Raw genomic sequence first — 20,346 nt, forward strand, 5'->3', positions numbered from 1 at the left:
CACTGTCCCTGTAGTCATCTTGGCTGAGCCCGTTTTCCCCTCATGGACCTCTGACAGACGGAGATCTCACTGCTGCAGGGATCATAAAATACATCACTGAGGCCTGTCACCACTTCAAAGTTGAGGTCATTGTGGGACTTCCTGCTAAATCTCACAATTGAACACATCAATCAATATGAGCACATTATATCTCAGACGTAGTTTTCAGTATAATTCAATGGAATTGGTTTCCTTTGAATCCTGTGTTTATTTTATGCATTTAAAAACTATTTGGAGAAGGGGGGTCCCTGGGCTTTAGGAGTCTGGCAAAGGAATCCATGGCACAAAAAAAGGTTAAGGCCCTAGATAAAGTGATTTCTAAAGACCTTTTGTGTCCTGATAGTCCAGGATTCTGAGTATCTATTTCCCTAGGGCCCTTCCATTAGCATAACTATGAAATTGAATTTGGGGCTCACATTGCCTCTTTTTTTTCCTATCAGGAAACACATCCAGGCTGCCGCAGCCTTTCCCAACTCCTGGGCTTTCCACAGAATGCACTCGAATGACATTGGAAAAGTTTCAACAATCCGGCCTCCCCCAGCTTTCATTCCTTTCTTCCCCCTAACAGATGTTGCAGGCGAGTGAGGAAGCCTGGTGTGCGGATTCTCCCTGTGTGCAGGGTGTTTCCTGGTGCAGCCGGACCGTTTTGGGTCCAGGGTGCCATCTCTTCTCCTGGCTTGGGCTTCCAGAAACCCCTTCCTGGGGTCCTAATGCAGGACACCTTTATTGACTGATTAGTTGATTGATTGATTGATGAAACTGGGAATTAAAACTAGTATCTTTACTATGTACTACATTCCCTACTCTTTAAATTTTTTTTTTATTTTCAGTCAGGGTCTCACTAAGTCTCAGTTGCCTGGGCTATCCTACATTTTTGATCTTCCTGCTTCAGCTTCCCAGAATGCTGGGATTGTAGGCATGCTCCTCCACACTAGCTATGGGCGCTTATTTAAAGTGGTGACGAGATTGCCACTTTCCGCCTCGGGCCCAGAGAATAAGCCTGCAGGAGCTGCAGGGGCTGGGGAGGGAGTGAGCTGCCCATCCACTCAGCACTTCAGCTGTTTCTGTGGACTTTGATAATTGAGGGAATGATTCCCAAACCTCATTCTTAATGACTAGTTGCAGCCACCTCTCTTCTGCAGAACAGGGGCCTTGCTTCCCAGCCAGCCCACCACTGGCTTGAGTTTCATCTTTACCGTTTGGGGATCCTGGGCCAACCGCTCTCGGCAGGCTGTGGCTGCTTTCCTCTGGGGGAGCAGCCTGACCTATGGGGTCTAACTCCAGCTCGAGGACCCACATCACAGAACCTCTTTGGGCAAACGCAGCAGAGCCATGTATGTAGAGTCAGCGGTGACAGAGATTTTCCCATGCAGAGAGCTTCCCTCTCCAAGAGTCACTGCGTAGACGGGAGGAAGGAGAGGCCCAGCCTGGCGCTGGTGCCATTCTGAGAACTAAACGAAGCAGTGCTGGTGGGGTCCTTAGCAAAGTGCTCCACACAGCTAAGTGCTGCACAAAAGCAGCCAGTGTTTCAACACCTTGGCTGACTTACCTGTTCACCCATGGGCCCTGGCCGTCCAGGTTCCCCTGGCTCCCCCTGCAAACAATAAAGAGGAGGATGGATAGGGACGGGAGATGGAGGCCACGGACCAGGAACCTGGCACTCAGCCTCTGAGGTGCATGTCTCATTCAGGTCCCTCAGCAGCACTGCGTTTTGAGGAGGTGGAAACAGGACCAGAGAGGTAGGACGACTGGCTGAGGCCATACAGCCAGCTAGGAGGGCTGGGATAGAAACCTGGTCAGCCTGACTGCATCGCCAACTCTACTGCACCAGGCTGTGCACTTCAGGAAGAGCAGGAAATTGGGGGGACTTAGGGAGCCTGGGTTCCCACTGTCCACAGGTGACCAGACTCACTGGTCTCACTGGCCATTTCCTGTTCCCAGACATGGCAGCTCCGGCCACACTCAGGTGGCTCCTACTCCATGGGTGGCCACAGCTGCTCTGGTGTTCACAGCATGAGCTGGAGAGAGGCGAGCAGGCCAGTGGGAAAAGTCCACCCAGACTGTGTCACCTTCCCATCACAGGAACCCAACTGGTATCTGACAGACAGCAGTGAGACCTCAGAGGGTAGAACCCAGGCTCCAACAAGTCAGAATTTCGGCCAAAAATGGATATGGTGGACTGCATCCTGGTTGGAGCCTCAAATCCCCTTTGGCTTCTCCCCCAGACCTCAAGTTCTCAAGAACCAGAAGGGCCAGGTGGATTTGTGGACTATTTCCCTTGGGGTAGGATCACTGGGTCCCCACACTCCGCACCAGCCTCCTTTGGCTTTGCCCATCTATAAACCTGGCCTAACACTTGTCTAGAATGACTAAGTCCATCCAACTCTTCTAGCATTGTCCCCTCCAACAGGGGCAGGGGGAGCCTCTCAGGGAGGCCGCCCATACGCTGACAAGCATGAGTATTCTACCCTGGGCCAGTTTCTTTTAAAGTCCCATTAACAAATGTAGTACACATTTATTGTTTATGAGGAGAAGAACATGGAAATCTATTTTTCCACAGCTAAGAGAGGACCTTCCAGACTCTGCTGTGTGTGAAGAAGGGTGCTGCCCACCTCGGTAAGACTCTCATCTCACCCCCATTTATAGCCTATTCTCCACCACCTCACCACCTCATCACCCAGTCCTCCCACACTGTAAAACACTGCACAGCATCATCTTGGGCAGCTGCAGGGTACCCCACCACTAGAACAATCCCCCTCTGTTGGACACGGAGGTCATGTCCATCTGTTTTTGTGCTTTGTGACAAATAGGGACTAGATTTTTTTCCCTTTTCACAGCTGGCCATGGGCTTTGGGGCTTTCATATGTTGGACCCCTTTCTTCCCCAAGTATCCCTAGGTGCCCTCACCTTTGAGCCATCTGGGCCAGGCCTCCCAGGAAATCCCTTCCTTCCAGGCAGACCCTGCAACAGAGAGAGAGGTGAATGAAAGATACTGATTGGACAGGGAACCTGGGAACCCGGCAAGGGTCCCTGTGGGCTAGGGAGGACCACAGTGTCCAGGGAGGACAAGGACATAGATCCCTGGTGCCACCAGACAGCCAGCTGCAAGCACCTCAGAAAGTCTCCAGCTGTGCAGCTCAGGAAGCTTCCTGGCTCCCAGGCTGCTCGCCTAGTGTAAACAGAGCAACACCTACACTTTGGAGTACAGAGGATCAAGCAACGGGGAGCTTCTGCTGTGGGTCTCAAAGTGTGGTGGGGCCCTCCCAAGAGGGTCTGCTGGTCAAAACCCTTCTCATCCTGACACTAAGATGCCATGTGCCTTCGTCGCATGGCTGAGGCATCATCAACACTGAACCCAGAAGCCGAGCTGAGGCTCCAGGTGACTTTGAAGCAGACATCAGGGAGATTTGCAAAATGACAAGAGACTGCCACTGCAGTTAACTCGCTTTGGAAAATGTGGTTTTGAGTTTTTAAAAAGTATATGTAGTTTATATGATATGCATTTATTAATTTCCAATAAATTCACAAATATATTTAAAGTGTTTTAATGACTAATGTCTACATGTAACCCATAAAAACCAAAGCTCTTTGGGGCCTCTGACTTTTTAAAGAGCATGAAGAGACCCTGCCACTGAGACCCACAGTGGCTGAGGCTCTGTGCAATCACTGGGGTGAGGTGGGGCCAGCACAGGTGCCTTCCAGAAGCTGTAAGAGCCATGGCAGGAACTGAGGCTGATTCCAGCCAGGGTATCCCCACCTCCCAGGTAGGAGACACAGGGCTGACCTTTCCGCTCCTCCAGCCCCACTGCTGCTCTCTGAAGAATCTATGGAAAGCATCTATGGAAGATTCTATGCTGCTCTTGGGAAAATCCCCAGGAAAAGTGACCCCAGCACCCTGCACCCAGCAGGAGGCAAGGCCAGTCCCTGGGCACTTCCTGTCTCTCTCCTCTGGGGTCCGTCAGGTCCTTTCTCTGCCTGGCCCAAGGCCCTCTCAGCCGCTGCCCTCCGGAACACTGGTCATGCTGGCTCAGCTGGCTCAGCTCCAACAAACCCCACCTCAGCGGTGCCACTTACCTCCACACCAGGGGCCCCTGGTGGCCCCATGGGTCCCTCATCTCCCTAGAGTCAAGAGACACAAGAGAGGGAAAAAGAAGTATCTTAATCGGCAGGGATCTGGAGAACTCATCCAGAGGAGTGCCCAGTGGGTGGAGAAGCCCTCCTGGACACAGAGAAGGTGCGCCTGGCTCGATGGCCTGCGGTGCCTCAGTTTCTCCAGAGTGCAGAGATCCTCCAAAAGCACAGTGATAGACTTCACTGGATCCCTGGAGGACAGCAGTGCCACCTCCCCAGCTGACACTCAGGATGGCAGTGTCTGGCAGCTTGGTGAGTGAGTGAAGGTGCTGGCCCACAGCCTCCACGCTAGTCCCTCTGGCAGGCCAGACCTGATCAAGGGGCCCCCTCCAAGGCTGCAGCCTCCCACAGCTCCTCCTCTTGCTTCCGGGTAAACAGCCCTGGAAGCCTTGAGCTCCCTGAGACTCCTTTGGCTGCAAGTCTAAATGGAGCTGACAATTCCCATCCTCTCCTGTCGATGTCCCCATAAGTGGAGCCACCATGAATGAGCCCAGGCAGCCACTCCAGGAAAACAATTCCCAGCACAGTGAAGAGGGGACAGCAAAGGAGGGGTGGCTCATCCTGCCAGGTTCCCAGGAGCCAGGCTATAAAGGATGAACTGCTGGGCTGGTCCGATGGCAGTGGGTTATCAGAACTTATTAACATTAGTGTCACTAAAGTTGGTATACCACCCCCCTACTGCTAAATTTGACTGGCTTAAAAAAAATTAAAATAAAATAAAATTTTAAAAAGGATGAACTGCCTGAGAGTCTGAGGTCCCCCTTGCTGTGTCCCGTTGAGGGAATGCTGCAGACAGGCCAGGGTAGACAGGGGGAGGACAGGAGGGGAAGGGCCCGATGGTCTCACCTCAGGTCCCAGCTGCCCACGGGGTCCCGGTAGACCTCGAGCTCCAGGCTTACCCTGAGAGAAGGGAAAAAAAGGAGTCTCAGAGGTGGCCCCTCCATCTCCCATGCAGGCCAGCAGGACCCTGCCCTCCCAGCCAGCATCCATGGTTTCCACATAGCTGACTGAGCACGGACTCACCTTCGTGCCCTCTGGGCCATTGTCTCCAGGGGGGCCAATGTCTCCCGGAAATCCCTATGGGAAGCAGAAAGCAGGGTCACCACAGACAAAAGAAAAACCTATGTCATTTGTTTGTATCATGCTGTCCTACCACCCAGGCCGGGGCTAGGGGGAGGCCACCACTCCATCTCCAAACAGGGATCACAGCCCAGCGTGGCATCTCGCAGACTGGCTGAGAAAATACACAACAGGGTGCAGTAGCCCTGTTGGAGAAACCTGTCTTGAGTTTCCCATGCAATGTGACTTTTGGTTTGTCACGACACAGACAGGGACCAGAAGCCAAAATTGCCAACACGCCCTGGCCTAAAGTTTCTGGGCCTGGCAGGGTCACCTGCCTACACCCCACCTCCAGCCTCTAGCCAGCGTCCGCATTCAGGGTCTTGCAGGCACAGGGCTCTCTCTCTCTATTCCCTCACCAGGTTGAGACAGCCATCATGCTTCTCTGTGCATGAGTCAATATGCAAACATCCCCTTCCTAGTTTTAAGTGCCATATCTTTGTTAATGTGGCCTAACCTATCATTAGCTCTTAGGCAGTCTCACTACTTTAGTTTTCTGCTAACTAGAAACCAAAGCCTTTTTTTAAAAAATGTAACCAAAAATTCCCTACTCTTTGCCTTTAGAAGTGAGTTCTCTCTTTCTTTCTTTCCCTTTTAATTATTCAGCCCCTCCAGTAAAATCCTGGCTCAAGCATCCCCTCAACTGTGTTACTGGCAAAAGCAAGGGAAGACCTGAGTTTGGCACTCTAAGCCCTGAGTCAAAGCCTGTGTCTCTCCCCGCAGTGAGATGATGAGCTTGCTTGTCACCTTCCACTGTTTCGGGGCAAATCCCTCCGCTTCTTTGGGTTTCAGCTCCCTCACCTGTAACGTAGTGATCAGAGCACCTCCCTCGCTGGGCTGTGCTGAGGTTTAAAATGAGTGATGCAAGCAATGTGCTAGCCTGGCTCTGGGCACTGGTTAAGTGCTCAGTAAAAACCTGCATCTCCAGGGAGTCGAGGTGTGTGGGGAAACCAAGTCTGCTTGGAGTGGCCTCTCTCAGGGAGAATGTGACATCTGGGTGCTGCTCAGATCTTGCTGCTGACTCACTTCTGGCCAGGGGTGAGGGAGGGAAACAAATCCCCTGAGCACTGAAGACTGGAGCCCTTCCAAGGCCCAGAGACTCCCAACAGGCCCAGTGCAGGCAAAGCTCGGAGCCCCTCGTCATGGCGGGCGCCTCCTGGTGATGGAGCTGCCATTCAGGGAGAGGCAGAGCTGGGTGGGTCGCCGGAGGCTGGAGAGCCCACTGCACAGGCTGGTCACTTCCCTGCTCTGGGCCTCAGTTTACTCACTGGTACCTGAGGCAGTGGTCTCTCCCTCCCATAATAGGGGGAAGGGGTTACAGCAAGTGGTCGTCCCTGAAATGCTAAGAGGGACCGGGGAAATGGGAGGGAGTGTGCCTTCCACCCTCCCTGGCCAGACGGCTGGGAACCAGGACTCAGAAGTCTTTTTCCACAGTGACCGGTGCAGGCAATGAAGGCCCTGGGGGGACAGGCCAGCTCCATTTGTCTAAAGATAGGGCGGCAGCACAGCCAAAGTCAACATGGAGGAAACTCAGACCGTGCGGCTTTTAAGAAACATTGCCTCCTCTCCTAGAGCAGCGTGGGGTGGGGGGGTGAGCTTTGGAAGAGCTAGAGAACCCGGACTCAGCTCTCATACTGGCTGCAGGGACCATGGGGATGAGTGAGACTGCGGGCCAGGGTTTGGGGGAACGTTGGGGGTCCTAGTTAGGGTTGGCCTGGGTGTCCAGGACCCTAACAGGGAGGACAGCCCTGGTCCCAGGAGTGTGCAGGTAGATGTGAGTTGGTAATTAGGGTCCAGTCTCCCCCACCGTGCTAATTATCACCTGCATCAGCAAAGTTCAGGCCTTCTATGAACTCCCTGAGTTAGGGTGTTGATTGCTAAACCTACCCAATCCCCCTTCCTCATCTCTCTCTCTCTCTTTTTTATTTATTAATTTTTTTTTTTTTTTTTTTTTTTTTTTGAGACAGGGTCTCGCTATGTAGTTCAGGCTGATGTTGAATTCATGGCAATCCTCCTGCCTCAGCCTCCTGGGTGCTGGGATTACAGGCATGTGGCACCATGCTGAGCTCATCATTTCTCATTCCCCACTCAAATCCTAGACCTGAGCATTGTCCCCCGCCCCCCCCTTTTTTTTTTTACCAGTACTGGGAATTGAAACTAGGGCTTCCCCACAAAGCTACGGTGCTTCTCCCAACCCCCATGCCTGTTTTTGAAACAGGGTGTTGTGCTAAATTCTGGAGTTTGAGCTCAACTTTGTGATCTTCCTGCTCTGCCTCCCAGAGTGCTAGGAGTACAGATGTGCACCTCCATGCCTGGCTCTGAGCATTTTCCCACATATAGGACTGTAGGTCCCTGAGGCTTTCTGGGGCCACTGGCATCGGGACAGGTTCAGGATCTTAGTGGACCTCTTTGCGTTGAGACCATGGCAGCTCCCAAGAGGGACCTGTGTGGCAGGACCCAGGGGACCTTTCCTGGTTGTTCTGCATAAACCACAGCATCATCGAGGTCACCATCTCCCTGCAAAGTCCAGGGAGACCAGCTTTCTCTCCCCACCACTTCCAGAGCCCCTGGATAGGATGGGAAGAGCAGATGTGAAGGAAGGGCTTGATCTAGGCATGTCCACTTCAGCCTCACCTCCCCTTGGCTGTGTGGCTTTAAGCAAGTCCCTCCCTGCCTTGAGCCTCTGTTTCCCAAAGGCAATGCCCAGTCCCAGCTGCATGCAGCCAGATCCAGAGATAGGAGTCACATACCTCGGGTCCAGGGGGCCCCGGAAACCCCAGAGAGCCTTTGTCTCCAACTCTGCCCTGCAGAAGAGAAGAGGGGAGGCAGAGAGAAGGGAGGTTCCACCTGTCACCCACACCCTGCACTGTCCCTTGCCGCAGTGATTAGAAAGTTCTAGAGTCTGGATAAACTCTGCCTGGACAGCCACAAGGAGCTGAGATTCAAATGCCAAAGAGATGCAGGGCAAAACACTTCCCAAATCTATTTTCCCGCCTATAAAATGGGAGCAGTAGAAACTCCCTCCTTCCTGGGCTTGTGGGCAGCTGAGTCTGCTACACAGTAACTCCATAAATGACATGCCCTGTGGTGACAAGTGAGTTGACTTGTTTATAGGCAAGGAACCCATTTCCCATCAGAGTCCAGCAGGAACAGGCTTGTTTACACTGTGGGCTGATTTCTGTCCCCTGTGTCTCAGTGTCCTCTCATCCAAACAATGGATAAATTCCTGCTACCCTCCTGCACTGCTCTGCAGGCCACAGGCCTGGAGGAGACAGTGCCCTCGGTCCAGGGCCTCCCCACAAGGGCCTCCCCAGCCACCTCCTGTGACCCGCTTGAGAGCCGTGGGCTGGTTTCTGGAGAAAATACTCACAGTGGGCCCTGGCTTCCCCCGAGCACCTGGGACACCTGGCAACCCCTGGCTCCCCTGGAAAAGACACAGAGCAGGCAGGGTCAGCGAGGGGCAGAAAGGTGAGTGAAGTGCTGTGTGGCCTGAGCCCAGAGATGGCCTGCCTCTGAGGAGGACCAGGTCCTTGACCCTCTCCACCCCAGGCGCAGGATTGACCACACCTGCTCACACCCCGGAGGCTGGGCCTGGGGTGTCAAAGTGAACTGGGACTCTGGGACAAGCAGGCCTTGCCCCTTGCTTAGGCCTGGGCCCCACAGAAGCAGAAGGCCTGTGGAGTCTCAGTCCAGAGACACAAAGGCCAGGACAGGCCAGCCCAGCCAGGTGGGAGGAGGAGGCCAACATCTGGGCCCGGTAGGCCCACTGCTGTGAGAAGTCCAGATGTGGCCACATGGTGCAGGACACAGGCAAAGAAGAGACAGGCTCAGCAGGCCACATACGGCCTCTGGAAGTCAAGGCCACTCTGGGTCATCTATCAATAAGACCAGTTCCCCTCCCTACTTCCCTCCCTTCCTCCTTCCTGTCCCAGTATTCACAGAAAAGTGCTGGATGCTGAGCAGAGCTCACAGTCAAGCCATCCAGAGCCCTGGCCTCAGGGAACTCACCATGGCAGGGGGCTGAGCACAAGTCCCCCGAACCAGGGGATATTGGTGGTTCCACCTAGAGGGACGAATATACTGTCCAGGGCATCTGAGAGGATAATGGCCACTTTCCAAGGAGGTAGGAAAACTGGCCTCTGAGCAGGGTGATGCAGAAGCTGGGAGGAGGGTGTTCTAGGTGGTCAGGAATGTGTGCAAAGGGCCTGGGCACAGTGTGGCCACAGCACAGCTCCATGGGGAGGGGCAGAGTGTGTCAGAGGGACGTGCTGACTGGGTAGGGAGCCAGGACCTCCCTCTGGGAGCAGCAGCGTGCCAGGTATGTGTGTACTCACCAGGCAAAGCTGTGCCCTCAAAAATGCAATTTGGGAGTACTGAGGAAGACAGAGTGGGAGAGAAGAGGCTGGGGACCTGGAGGTAAAATGGAGGCCACTCTACAGGGAAGAGACGGCGAAGGGGGAAGGAGGCTGGAGAAGACGGTGTTGTCTGAAAGGGAGCCATCTCAGAGGAAGTAAGGAACCCGGCCCGAGAAACAGGGAGAATCTGGTGGAGTTACCTTATCTCCTTGGAAGCCGGGCTCTCCCGATACGCCTGGGACGCCCTGCTCACCCTGAGTACACAGCACAGAGAAGACTGTGAGGGAGGCAGCAGAGCCAGAGGCCTCCCGACCGCCAAGCCCACAGCGAGGCACAGCCTCACGCAGACTGTTCCCAGGTGGGATCTGGCCAGTAGCATCCTGGCACGGGGCAAGGACGGGCCACCTGGTGGGCTCTGTCTGGGGACTGGCTGCCCTAGCTGCAGCCCCCTTGGCCTGCCTGCAGCTGCTGCTGGGAGGAGACACACACAGAGGACATGAGGCAAACGGTTCCTGGAGCGCTTGCTTTCTCCCTGCCACTCACTGCCCGGGCGGCCAGGGCAGCCTGTGTGACTGCCCTGCCCTGTGGTTCTCTCATCACTGGGCTATGGACTGTGCTGCTTCCTTTTGGCCAGCAAACCGGCTGCTTTTAATCTGAACTGCTAAACTGTGTGTAAACCATGAGAAGCCCCGTCCTGAGTTAGATCTGGGTGTTTCTTTCCTGTTTGTTTTGTTTTGTTTTGTTTTGTTTTGTTTTGTGTCTTTTTCCTTTTTATCAGTACTGGGGATCGAACTCACAACTGCCTGCTTTACAAGGCAGGCGCTTATGCCGCTGAGCTAAATTCCCAGCCCCCTGGTTGTTTCTTTCCTAAGATGATGTATTACCCAGGCTTGGGGACACACTTTGACCATAGAGGTTTCCTCTACTCCCTCCCTGCCCAGTAAATGAGCTGTCACAGGCTGCACAGAGAGGTCCTTCTGCTGAGAGCCTGCCCAAAGCCCCTCTCCATGCTGGGCATCCAGCCCTGGGGCCAGGAGGAAAGATGCGGAATCTTGGAAAACCCATGTTGTACAGCTATGGCTCTGATCCAGCAGAAGAACTTCCTTAGCAGAACAAAAGCCAGAATTGAAAAAAAAGAAAGTGTCTTTTTTTAAAAACTTACTTCGGTTTTTCCAATTTGGAAAATCCAGTACATCCTAAGAGTTTTGGGATCCAAGGGACATCTATTTTTTAATGTCCAAAGTAAAGGAGAGAGAGTCCAAAAAAAATTTTTTTTTATAAAATAAGAGGAAAGGAAAGTTTAAAAGGCACCTAGGAACACAGGATAATAAACTCGGAAAGAGCTGGGCCGAGCGGGAGCCTGGTTCCAAAAGGCGCTTCCACACGGAGAGCGCGAGCCAAGCGGTTGTAAGTGGGGCCGAGGCCAGGGAGGGTCATGGAAAATCTGGGATTCTGGGCAGGCATCCAGGATGAAAGGCTGGCTTTGTCTCCCAGGGAGGCCTGCGGGGCAGGTATGTGTGGGCGGCCCATCAGAGCACAGGACTAAGACCCTTCCCACCACTGGGACAGAAAAGAAATTTCAACATCTCTCCTGCCATCCTCACTTACTTGACTTTCTTGAAAACTGTGTGAATGAAAATAATTCCGATCCCCTTTTTCCAGCGCTTAATCTTTTTAAGTGTCCCAAGAAGCCCCATTAGCAACCGATTCTGTAGACACCAGTATTTCCACGTTCTGGGGCCCTGGTTGCAGGAGGCCAGCTCTGACCGGGCACTGTGACAAGTTTACTGCTGCCTATGCTCTCGTCTCCCCCTTGACCACAACTTCAGCTTTTCCACAGCACCCAAGGCTTGAGCCTCAGGATAAACATGCAGGCATGGGACTCCTTTGGCTAAAAGAAGCCCCTTCCTCTGGAGGTGCTGCGCAGGCAGCAGAGCAGAGCTGAGGGGAGCTGGAGCAGGGAGGCATCACGGGAAGAGATGGCAGGCAGCAGGTAGAGGAAGGCCCGGGCGAGCACCGCACCACTGGCTACCTGGAGCTGGCCTGCACCAAACATGCCAGGTGTCCGTGTTTATCCAGCAATTCTAACTTTCTAAGAGTCTGAGACGAGGGTTGGCTCCCCTGATAAAGCACAGACTTGCTTTGACAAATTCTCCCTCTGTTCTCTTTGGGTCTCAGTTTCCCCAGCTGCGAAGCACAGGCACGGGAAGTGACCTTCCAATCTCATCTGCTTGGACCTTCTGACCACCATTGGCTGGGTGGTGGAAGTCCCCAGAGCCAGGGGCCTAGGGTAGAATCCTGATCCTCTAGAGCAGTGTGGTCTTGGGCCAGCCCCTCAGTGCATGGGGTTGCGGGATGCATGGGCTGACCCACAGGGCACGGCACTGGCACAGGGCACAGGGCACCTGCTCCAGGGGGTAGACCACATAGCCCTCTAAAGGCAGGCTCTAAGGCCTGTGGGGATACTCAGAATGCTGCTCCAGCTCACGCACACCCCCTTTGGGCTTCCTGGTTTCCCCATAGTCTGAGAGTGGGGCAGAAAGTTGCCCACAAGGGGTGCTACTTCCCTCAGTGTCTATAGTTTTGACGCTTCTGACCCAGGCCAGGTGCTGACCCTCTCTGGCCCCCAGGACCCACCTCCTTCCTCCTACTCTGGCTTGACACAGTGTGATACAGTGAGAACTTAGGGGGTGCTCCCTACCCCCTATAGCTGGAAGCTGCAGAAGCAGGTCAGGGCTCAGAGACTAGCCTGGGGATCATGCTATGTGCCGTGTTTCTGTCCCATGCCACCACCCAGCCCTTGCTCAAGGGCTATGCTCTCCAAGCCCACTCTGCAGATTCGGAGGCCTGCCTTGATTTATCCTCAACAGCCTCTTGCGCCCTGTCTGCCAAGATCTGCAGGTCCTGGGACCATGCACTGAGCCCTGCCCAGAGGGACCAGGAGAAGCAGGAGCACAGATTCAGGGGCGGGGTGGGGTGGGGAGAGGCGCAGGGAGCACACAGGGAGGTGGACCTGGCCAGTGGTCAGCGGCAGCCTCCAGGCGGAGAGGGGCGGCATGCAGACAAACCCCGGTGCAATGAGGGAGTATTCCGATCACCTTATCACCTTTCAGTCCAGGCTCCCCCACGCCGCCCATCAGTCCCTGCAAGACAAGGGCCAGGAGTCAGGCGCCTGGCTGACGTGGAGCTCGGTCCCCACCCCCAAGACCTTCTTAGGTAGGAAGTCGAGGGAGAGCAAGGTGAGGGGTGAATCTGGAACCACAGCATACGAGGAAGGCACTGATGCCAGGAGGGAAGGGGCCAGGCTGCACCACCCCCGGGTCTGGCCAGGCAGTGCTAGCCTGTCTTCCACATGCCCTCTCTCTCAGCTGGACTGGGTTCATTGTCCATCATGATGGTTCTGATGGCCCTGGCAATGACATTCAGGTTCCCCAGTCCAGAATCACCTTGGAATCATACTCAGCTCAAAGACTGCTGGCTCACAATGACATCCATTCTCAATGGCAATCAGGTGATGACAAGCTCTCAGGACAGGGAAGAACTGAGCGCCTAACAGCCTAGTTTCTCTGCAGCATCCCAGAGAGACCCTTGGCCTCCCTCACTCATATCACTGAGGGGTGCCCTGCCTTATGGGTACCAGAAGGCTCCAACTTGGGGGAAGCCCGTCTTTACCTTCATGCCCTTGGGTCCTGGGTAGCCAAGGGGACCCAAAGCTCCCATGTCGCCCTGGGAAAAGAAAGAGAAGAGAAGCTCATGAGAGTGGCCCCAGGAAGCTGGCCTGTGTCAGGGCTGGGCTCTCAAGGATGCAACTCCTTTGGGTTGATCTTGGAACAGGCTAAATGCTGGAATCCATCGCACATGGATTCTGCCCCAGGCCCAAGTCTGGGCTGGTCCTTTCCCTATCAGTGCTACATATTAGTTACTTCTGTCCCCTTTCAGCTAGGGGAACTCAAGACTTTTCATCTCAGTCTTCCCCTCTATAAAATGGGGATGATGACCTCCAAGCCCTACAGTGCTGTGAGAGCTACAGAAAGCATAAGGGGAAGTCCCGCTTCCTCTAGGTAGGTGGCAGCGCCTTTCCTGCTCCCAGTCATCTCCTCGGCAGGACAGCAAGTAAAGAGAACAGCTGCTCATCCTGGGATCCTCAGTGCTGGTCACGGCCCAAGTGGGAGGCTGAGGTTGGCTGCTTTGTCTTGGGCCATGGCCTGGTTGAGGTCCCCAGCTTTCTGGGCTTCAGTTTCAATAACAAGTGGGAGTAGCAGTGCTATGCACCTCTTGGGGCTGCTTTGAGAAATTACTGATTTAGCAGGTGGGACTACTTGTCAGTGCCCGAGGCCATTTTTGGTTGTCACAACTGAAGGACTGCTACTGGTATTGTGGGGAGGAGGTTAGGGAGGCTGCATAAATCCCACAGGCACAGGACACTGCACAACAAAGAATCCTCCTGCCTAGTGGGTGAAAAGTGCTAAGGTCAAGAAACACTCTCAGCTGGCCATAGTGACACATGCCTTGTAATCCCAGCATTCTGGGAGGGTGAGGCAGAAGTATTTCAAGTTTGAGGGCAGCCCAGCAAGCTCAGCAAGACCCTGTCCCAAACTAAATAAAAGGGGCCAGGAATGTGGTTCAGTGCAAAGGCCCTGGGTTTGATGTCTGACACCAAAATCAAAACCAAAACACCAAGCAACCAAGCACACAAAATAGCCTCAAAATCTGGTTCGAAAAAGTGTGGCTAAATCTTTTAACAAGCTCACCTTTCTCCCTCAAATCTTGCTCTGTCCTCCCCCATCACAGCCACTCACAGCCATGGTCATAACGCTAAACCAATGCCCAGAGACAGGAAAAGCCTGGACACCCACACACCCTCTGGAACTGATCTGAGCATTTGGCCACTGTATGACCCCAACCAAAGGGACATGGCGGGATCCCCCTATACCTCAGTGTCCTGCCACTCCAGTTCAGGCTCTTTTGGCAAGGGCTCTGAGATTAGGATGCTGCTCTGAAGCACTGGGGCCCAGAGGCTCCCCAGGTGGCCAGCTTGCGGACAGACTCAAGTTCCCGTGGGAGTAGGTGGGAACCCTTGCAGAGAGGCCAGACAGAAGGCAGAGTCATCTCTCCCAGTGACCCCAGAAGGAAGGGCCTGAGCCATAAACACCCCCAGGGTCAGAGAAGGCAGGTGCAGGGCACACAGACATCTCCTCCTAGCCCTGAACACTGGAGATGGCCACTGGCCTGCAGGACTGGCCGTGTGACCTTGGCCAACATTCACCCTCCCTGGGCTCCAGGATTCCCACTTGATTGGGTTCTGAGCTGAGCCTTTGCTAGTAAATTCTGCTTTCAGTCACTACCCAGTAAAGGTCTCACTCAGAACAGTAACCCAGGTACCAGGAATAAGCAGCCAAGCCCTTCCCAAGCCTCAGCCCAGGCACTCCTAGCAACATCCCTTAGCTATGGACTCTGCTTTGCCATCTCATAGGAGAAGAGACGGACGGCTTGGGAGTTACAGCCGCAGTAGAGTCCCGGAGCCAGGGCAGAGCTAGGAGTCACACAGCCTTATCTCCAGGGTTTCTAGGCAGCTCTGAAGTTGCCTCCTGCAAGGAGGAGGAAAGGGGTGGAGGGGGTGAGTTGCTGGCTCAGGGAGTATGAGGAGGAGGACGTCCCCTTGGGCTGTGGCTCCCCACAGCTTCCCAGGATGAAGTTGGCTGCTCAGAGCTTCACAACGGGCTCTGCCGGAGGGGGTGCAGCCTGGGCTGGGGATGGACCCCAGGAACACAGCCTCCTTCTGCGCTCCAGGCCTGAAGACAGTTTCCTGGAGGGCCTGGTGTCAGTCAGTAGAGGCTGAAGGACGATGGCTGGCAGGGGCCCCTACCGCCTCAAGGGGCCTGTGTGTGGTGGGGACAGGGCCCTGTGTGAGAATCAATGCAAAAAGGGCAAGAAATCCATAGCTAAGGGACCTGGCTGTAGGGTACCCAGGGAGCCCATGGCAGGTCACACAGCACCTTGTCTCCGTGTCAGTGGGACCCCTATAAAAGCAGGGGGAGGAGCAGGGGTGGTAGTACATGTCTGTAATCCCAGCACTCTGGGAGCCTGTGGCAAGAGGATCACAAGTTCAAGACCAGCCTGGGTAACTTAGCAAGCCCTTGTATCAAAAAATAAAAAGGGCTGGAGATGCAGCTCAGTATGAAGGCCCTGGGTTCAATTCCCAGCAACACACACACACACACAGGGCAGGGGCTGGAACATAGGAACCCCAGGTTGCTGAGATGCACTCTGAATAACTGGGCTGGCGCCTCCTGGAGTGTCACTTCCCCATGACAATGAGCAGGGACTGGGAACCCTCCTGGCCCCAGACAGCACTTGGCCCTTCAGCCCGTGACACCCACCAAGACCATCACCAAGCACATCTGAGCTACTCAGAGGCCCGGACAGTGGGCCACCTCCTCACAGCAGCCACATGCTGTGCTCAACAACAGCAAGTGGTCCTCTAGGCACTGCTGGTGGCTTGGACATTCGGTCACTCAGTAACTCCACATAGCCAGCAGCACCATCAGACGCGCTTCACTTTACAGATGAGGAAACCAAAGCTTAGAGAAAGACGAGTCACCTGTTCAAATTAAGTAATGAACTTAATTTGAACTTAATGGGGGCAGAGGCAGGATACCCTCCCTCCGTCACACCTGTCCCAGCTTCCTGCCTCATTTCTCTTCAGCAGTGGCATCCTCGGCCACTGACGGGTACTCAGTTATTCATGCACGCTGACCCCTGGCTCTGCCTCCTGCTGGGCCTGTGCACTATGCCCCTCCCACAGTCACTGCCCATCTAGCTCTCTGCTCCAAGGGCTGACATCACTTCCTGGTTCCCCAGATTCCCCCTTGCTGCAGCCCTACTGTTGGGTCTGGAGCCCATCTCTTTTCCTCATAGCTGTCCCCACTACCTCATTCATGTGTGTACCCACGAGGCCACCACCTGGCCTGCCATCAGACTGAGGGCCGGCGCCCAATCTGGCAACCTTATCAAGGGGCATGGCCATAAGCAGGTGCCTGATAAAAGTGGCTTAACAAACAGCATGCAAGCAAGGAAAGTGGCTCATTTGCAGCCCCTCTGGGGACCTGCCTTTGAAGGCCACATCTCTTTCCAGGAACACGGAGAGGGTATCCTAGGGTGCTGGTAGTTAGGGACCAGGATCCAGAGACCCTGGTGCATCTTAGCTCTACATGATCTCCCTAAGTGCCTTCTCTCACGCTGGAGCTGCCCAGCACCACCCAGCCCAAGCCCCCACTTCTGCTGGCTCTGCCCAGCACACATGTCTCACAGAGCTTGTGATATGGGGCAGCAAGCAAGATACTGAGCCCCAGAGATAGGCTGGGGTTGTGAGACGCTGGGTGGGTGCCTTCCCTCACTGAGCCTCAGTTTATATCCCTGCAAAATGGTGCTCCTGTCCCCTACCTTCCAGGGCAGTGGTGACAATTCCACACCAAGGACAGTCAGCACACAAGGGCTTGGCGAATGGCAGCAAGCAGGTCACTCGGACCCTGCTGTATAGATAGACAAACAGCCAGATGGGTGGTCATTTGGTGGCAGAATATAGTGAACTGGTCCACTGCACCTCACATGCTGGGGTTTTGGCTACATGACATGTTCTTTGGGTCTTATTAGATGAGGGAGCCAAAATTCCCTCTGTATCACTCTGAATAAGAAAGACAGACATTGTCTTTGTTGAGCAGATTCTGGAATCAGCACAGCTTTCTTATGCCAAAAGGTTTCCATTACTCAAAGGGGCTACTTCTGGGCACTCACCTCTGAGCCTGCAGGGAGCCACTAGTAGCTTATTGGGATGGGGGACATCCAGACCTGAGTTATGAGCCGGCACTTCCACTCCCTAGCCGCTGACCCAGGGCATCCCGAGGCTTCCAGAGCCGAGGGTGTGCACAGCACACGCAGAGCAGACAGACACTCCGTAAATGTTAGCTTGTCCTCTCTCGCCCTTCCTCGCTACTGTAATGACCTGAGGGACAGGAAGTCTTGGCCTCAGTCTGTATGCAAATCGCTCCAGCTGACTAGACAGAAGGCACTGAATAAACGCACACCACCACTAAAATGATGATCAATACATGGAATTCCCACTGCTCAGCTAAAAACCCACATCCTTTGGAAAACCATGGGTGACTCATGGTGCCTCTTCCTCTGCAACTGTTGCATAGAAAATTCCTTTCCTTTCTAACTCTTTGGGGAAATTTTTCCCCAGGCACAAAAGCTGCTGTTTCCCAAACTGCAAAATGAGAGGGGGCACTGGCATGGGGCAGAGTGGTAATTTGATGGGCTCAGGGCCAGCCCTGAGACTTCAGGAGCAAGGACAAATGGAAGTTCACTTGAGCAGCAAAAAGAATCTAAAAACAGGAAAGAGAGTTTGGGGGAAGACATGGCCGGGGGAAGAAGCAGCTACAAGGTGGGAAGATCAGCTCCTTGGAAGGAGCCCTGCACAGAGGGTCTCGGAGTCGGAGAAATGTAGGAATGCCCAGACTGCCCCGAGTGTGGGCTATGAGCGGGGGAACAGTAGGAGGCGTGCTCTGGCCTAGCAGTTGGGACTCGTGGTCTCAGACTGTGCCTACATCCTTAGCCAATAGTCTGACCTTAGCCAATAGTCTCAGTCTTCCCATCTGCCACGTGGGATTCTCCTGAGACATAAGCATCTTGTCCTTATGAAAGGACAAGATGAAGGCCGAGGATTTAGCTCAGCAGCAAAAGTGCCTGCCTGTCAAGCATTAGGTCATGAAAGGACAAGATGCCCAGGTATATTTTAGTAGTTGATAAACAAAGAATGATATTTTAGTATAAGTGAGTGCTAAGTATTTCATCTGGTATTCAAATGTAAATGAATGTCTTTTATTTTATCTGGCGACCCTGAGCATGGAGACCAGAGACGGGCACGAGATTTCTCAAGAATCAAGAGGGCCAAGGACCAGGGCATCATATATGTCTCCAAAATCTAAATTTATTCAACTAAAACAGATGCCAACCTAGTAAGCACAGGGACAATGACAAATAGAAACTTGTGCCAAGGATGACAGCCAGGGGATGTAAACATCCCTTCAGGAAAGGGTTGGGGATCAGGATTGTTTAGCCTAGAGAAGGAACCTTGGGAAGAACAGACGGGGAGCATCTTACCCCTGGATCAGCCTCTCCCAGGGACAGCGAAGACGACTTGGGCTCAAGGACAGGAACACTGAACAATGAGGGCTCTGTTAGGATGGACCAGTTCCCAGAGAGGGACGGATTTCTAACACCAGAGGCGTTCAAGTTGGAATTTAATGACCATATGACCAGGCTGCCCCAGAAAGGATTCCTGCTGGGCCTAGAGAAAAGTGGACTAAAAGACTTCCAGAGAGGTCTCTAACTGGAAAGGCACATGGCAGACATTGCTTTTCTAGATCAGCACCATGTACCAGAAAAGATGCTCAGCAAAGTCCTGCTGAATGGACATCAGGATCAACCAGTGTGTGACTCACATATTAACACTTCCCCATCTCCAGCCAAGGCAGACATTGCTAATCAACTGATGCACCATCTCCCACTGAATTCCAATGTGATTTTGAAATCTTTCCTAGTTATTTAGTGCAACAATCCAGAGAGTTGCTACCTGGCATAAAACTACCACGTGTGCACATACACACCTGTAACAATGGTTGTTACTATGTCCTAAGCACTTAGTTGATTAAAATTTTTACAACAATCCTCTGAGTTAAGCATGAACCTTATCCCATTTTACAGATGAAGAAATTGAGGCATAGGAAAGTTTAAAGAATTTGCTCAAAGTTGCAATTAAGTGAGTACAGGTAATCCCAGGTGGTCTAGGTCCTGGGACTGTTCTTTTAGCCACTAGACTGGACTGTGTGTTTCTGTGCTCCTAATAGGAGTAGGTACTTGAGGGGTCCCTGAGGTTCAGAGGAGAGAGGTCATTGCTGAGGCTCACAGAGTCAGTCAGAAAGTGGACACAGGTCGACCTTAATTTGTGCCCTATCTCACCAGGCTCTGTGTCCCCCAGTGGAGCAGTGACAGGTGGTTACTCCAATCACTGCCAAGCTCTAGCAACTTTCAGGCCCATGGGGCCCAGCCCAAAGTCAAAACTCACCAAAGTCAAAACTCCCACCACAAGCCTCAGTGTTGCCTAACCAAACTACCCCTCAGGCTCCCAGCCCAGATGCAGTCAGAGGTTTGATCACCTCTGGCCTTCCCAGGAACAGAGCCCTCAGTCCAGGCTTTTCAGGGGTAATAACTAATACCATGGTATTTTCCACTACTCAAGTCCAGTTATCCACTAATTTTTACCACTGATGTGGTAAAAATTAGCTCATGTGCTAAATAAGCACTGTGTGAGCAAGTTAAGCCTTGATTAACCGCACAACTTAGAATCCAGGAGGAGCCTGCTCTCATCTCCACTCTAAAGATGAGGGGCTGAGGCTCAGGGAGGTAAGCGACTCGGCCCACGCCCACAGCCTGAATGTGGGAGAGCTGTGACTTGAACTCAGACAGTCTGGCTTCAAAGCCATACTTCAAGCGAAAGGGAGAAGACTGATCTGCATGGTGCAGTCTCAGCCCTCTGCTGCCCACTTCCTCCTTCTGGCCCTGAAGCCCCACACGGCAGCCATCACCATCCAGGCGTCTTTGCAAAGGACGGACGGGCAACACATGCAAAAACACATTGCCA

General features: G+C 53.5%; 1 protein-coding gene across 14 annotated transcripts in view; it reads right to left on the bottom strand.

Annotated features, from left to right (window-relative positions):
- Positions 1 to 20,346, bottom strand: part of Col27a1 (collagen type XXVII alpha 1 chain) — a 118,490-nt gene that overhangs the window by 42,693 nt on the left and 55,451 nt on the right. For all 14 annotated transcript variants that reach the window (XR_010051282.1, XR_010051283.1, XR_010051285.1 and 11 more), the window contains 10 exons: positions 13,317 to 13,370; positions 12,743 to 12,787; positions 9,845 to 9,898; positions 8,660 to 8,713; positions 8,040 to 8,093; positions 5,194 to 5,247; positions 5,017 to 5,070; positions 4,114 to 4,158; positions 2,947 to 3,000; positions 1,589 to 1,633 (listed from right to left, as the gene is read on the bottom strand). Coding sequence is in view for 8 of the 14 variants with exons in the window: in XM_063260231.1 (XP_063116301.1) it covers positions 1,589 to 1,633; positions 2,947 to 3,000; positions 4,114 to 4,158; positions 5,017 to 5,070; positions 5,194 to 5,247; positions 8,040 to 8,093; positions 8,660 to 8,713; positions 9,845 to 9,898; positions 12,743 to 12,787; positions 13,317 to 13,370 (513 nt within the window). In the remaining 6 variants the exon portion in view is untranslated. The remainder of the gene's footprint in view (positions 1 to 1,588; positions 1,634 to 2,946; positions 3,001 to 4,113; positions 4,159 to 5,016; positions 5,071 to 5,193; positions 5,248 to 8,039; positions 8,094 to 8,659; positions 8,714 to 9,844; positions 9,899 to 12,742; positions 12,788 to 13,316; positions 13,371 to 20,346) is intronic.

Source organism: Cavia porcellus, unplaced genomic scaffold (genome assembly GCF_034190915.1).
Source record: "Cavia porcellus strain 051 isolate PalLab524CR breed Dunkin Hartley unplaced genomic scaffold, mCavPor4.1 scaffold_1, whole genome shotgun sequence".
In the NCBI taxonomy this organism is placed as follows: domain Eukaryota; kingdom Metazoa; phylum Chordata; class Mammalia; order Rodentia; family Caviidae; genus Cavia; species Cavia porcellus.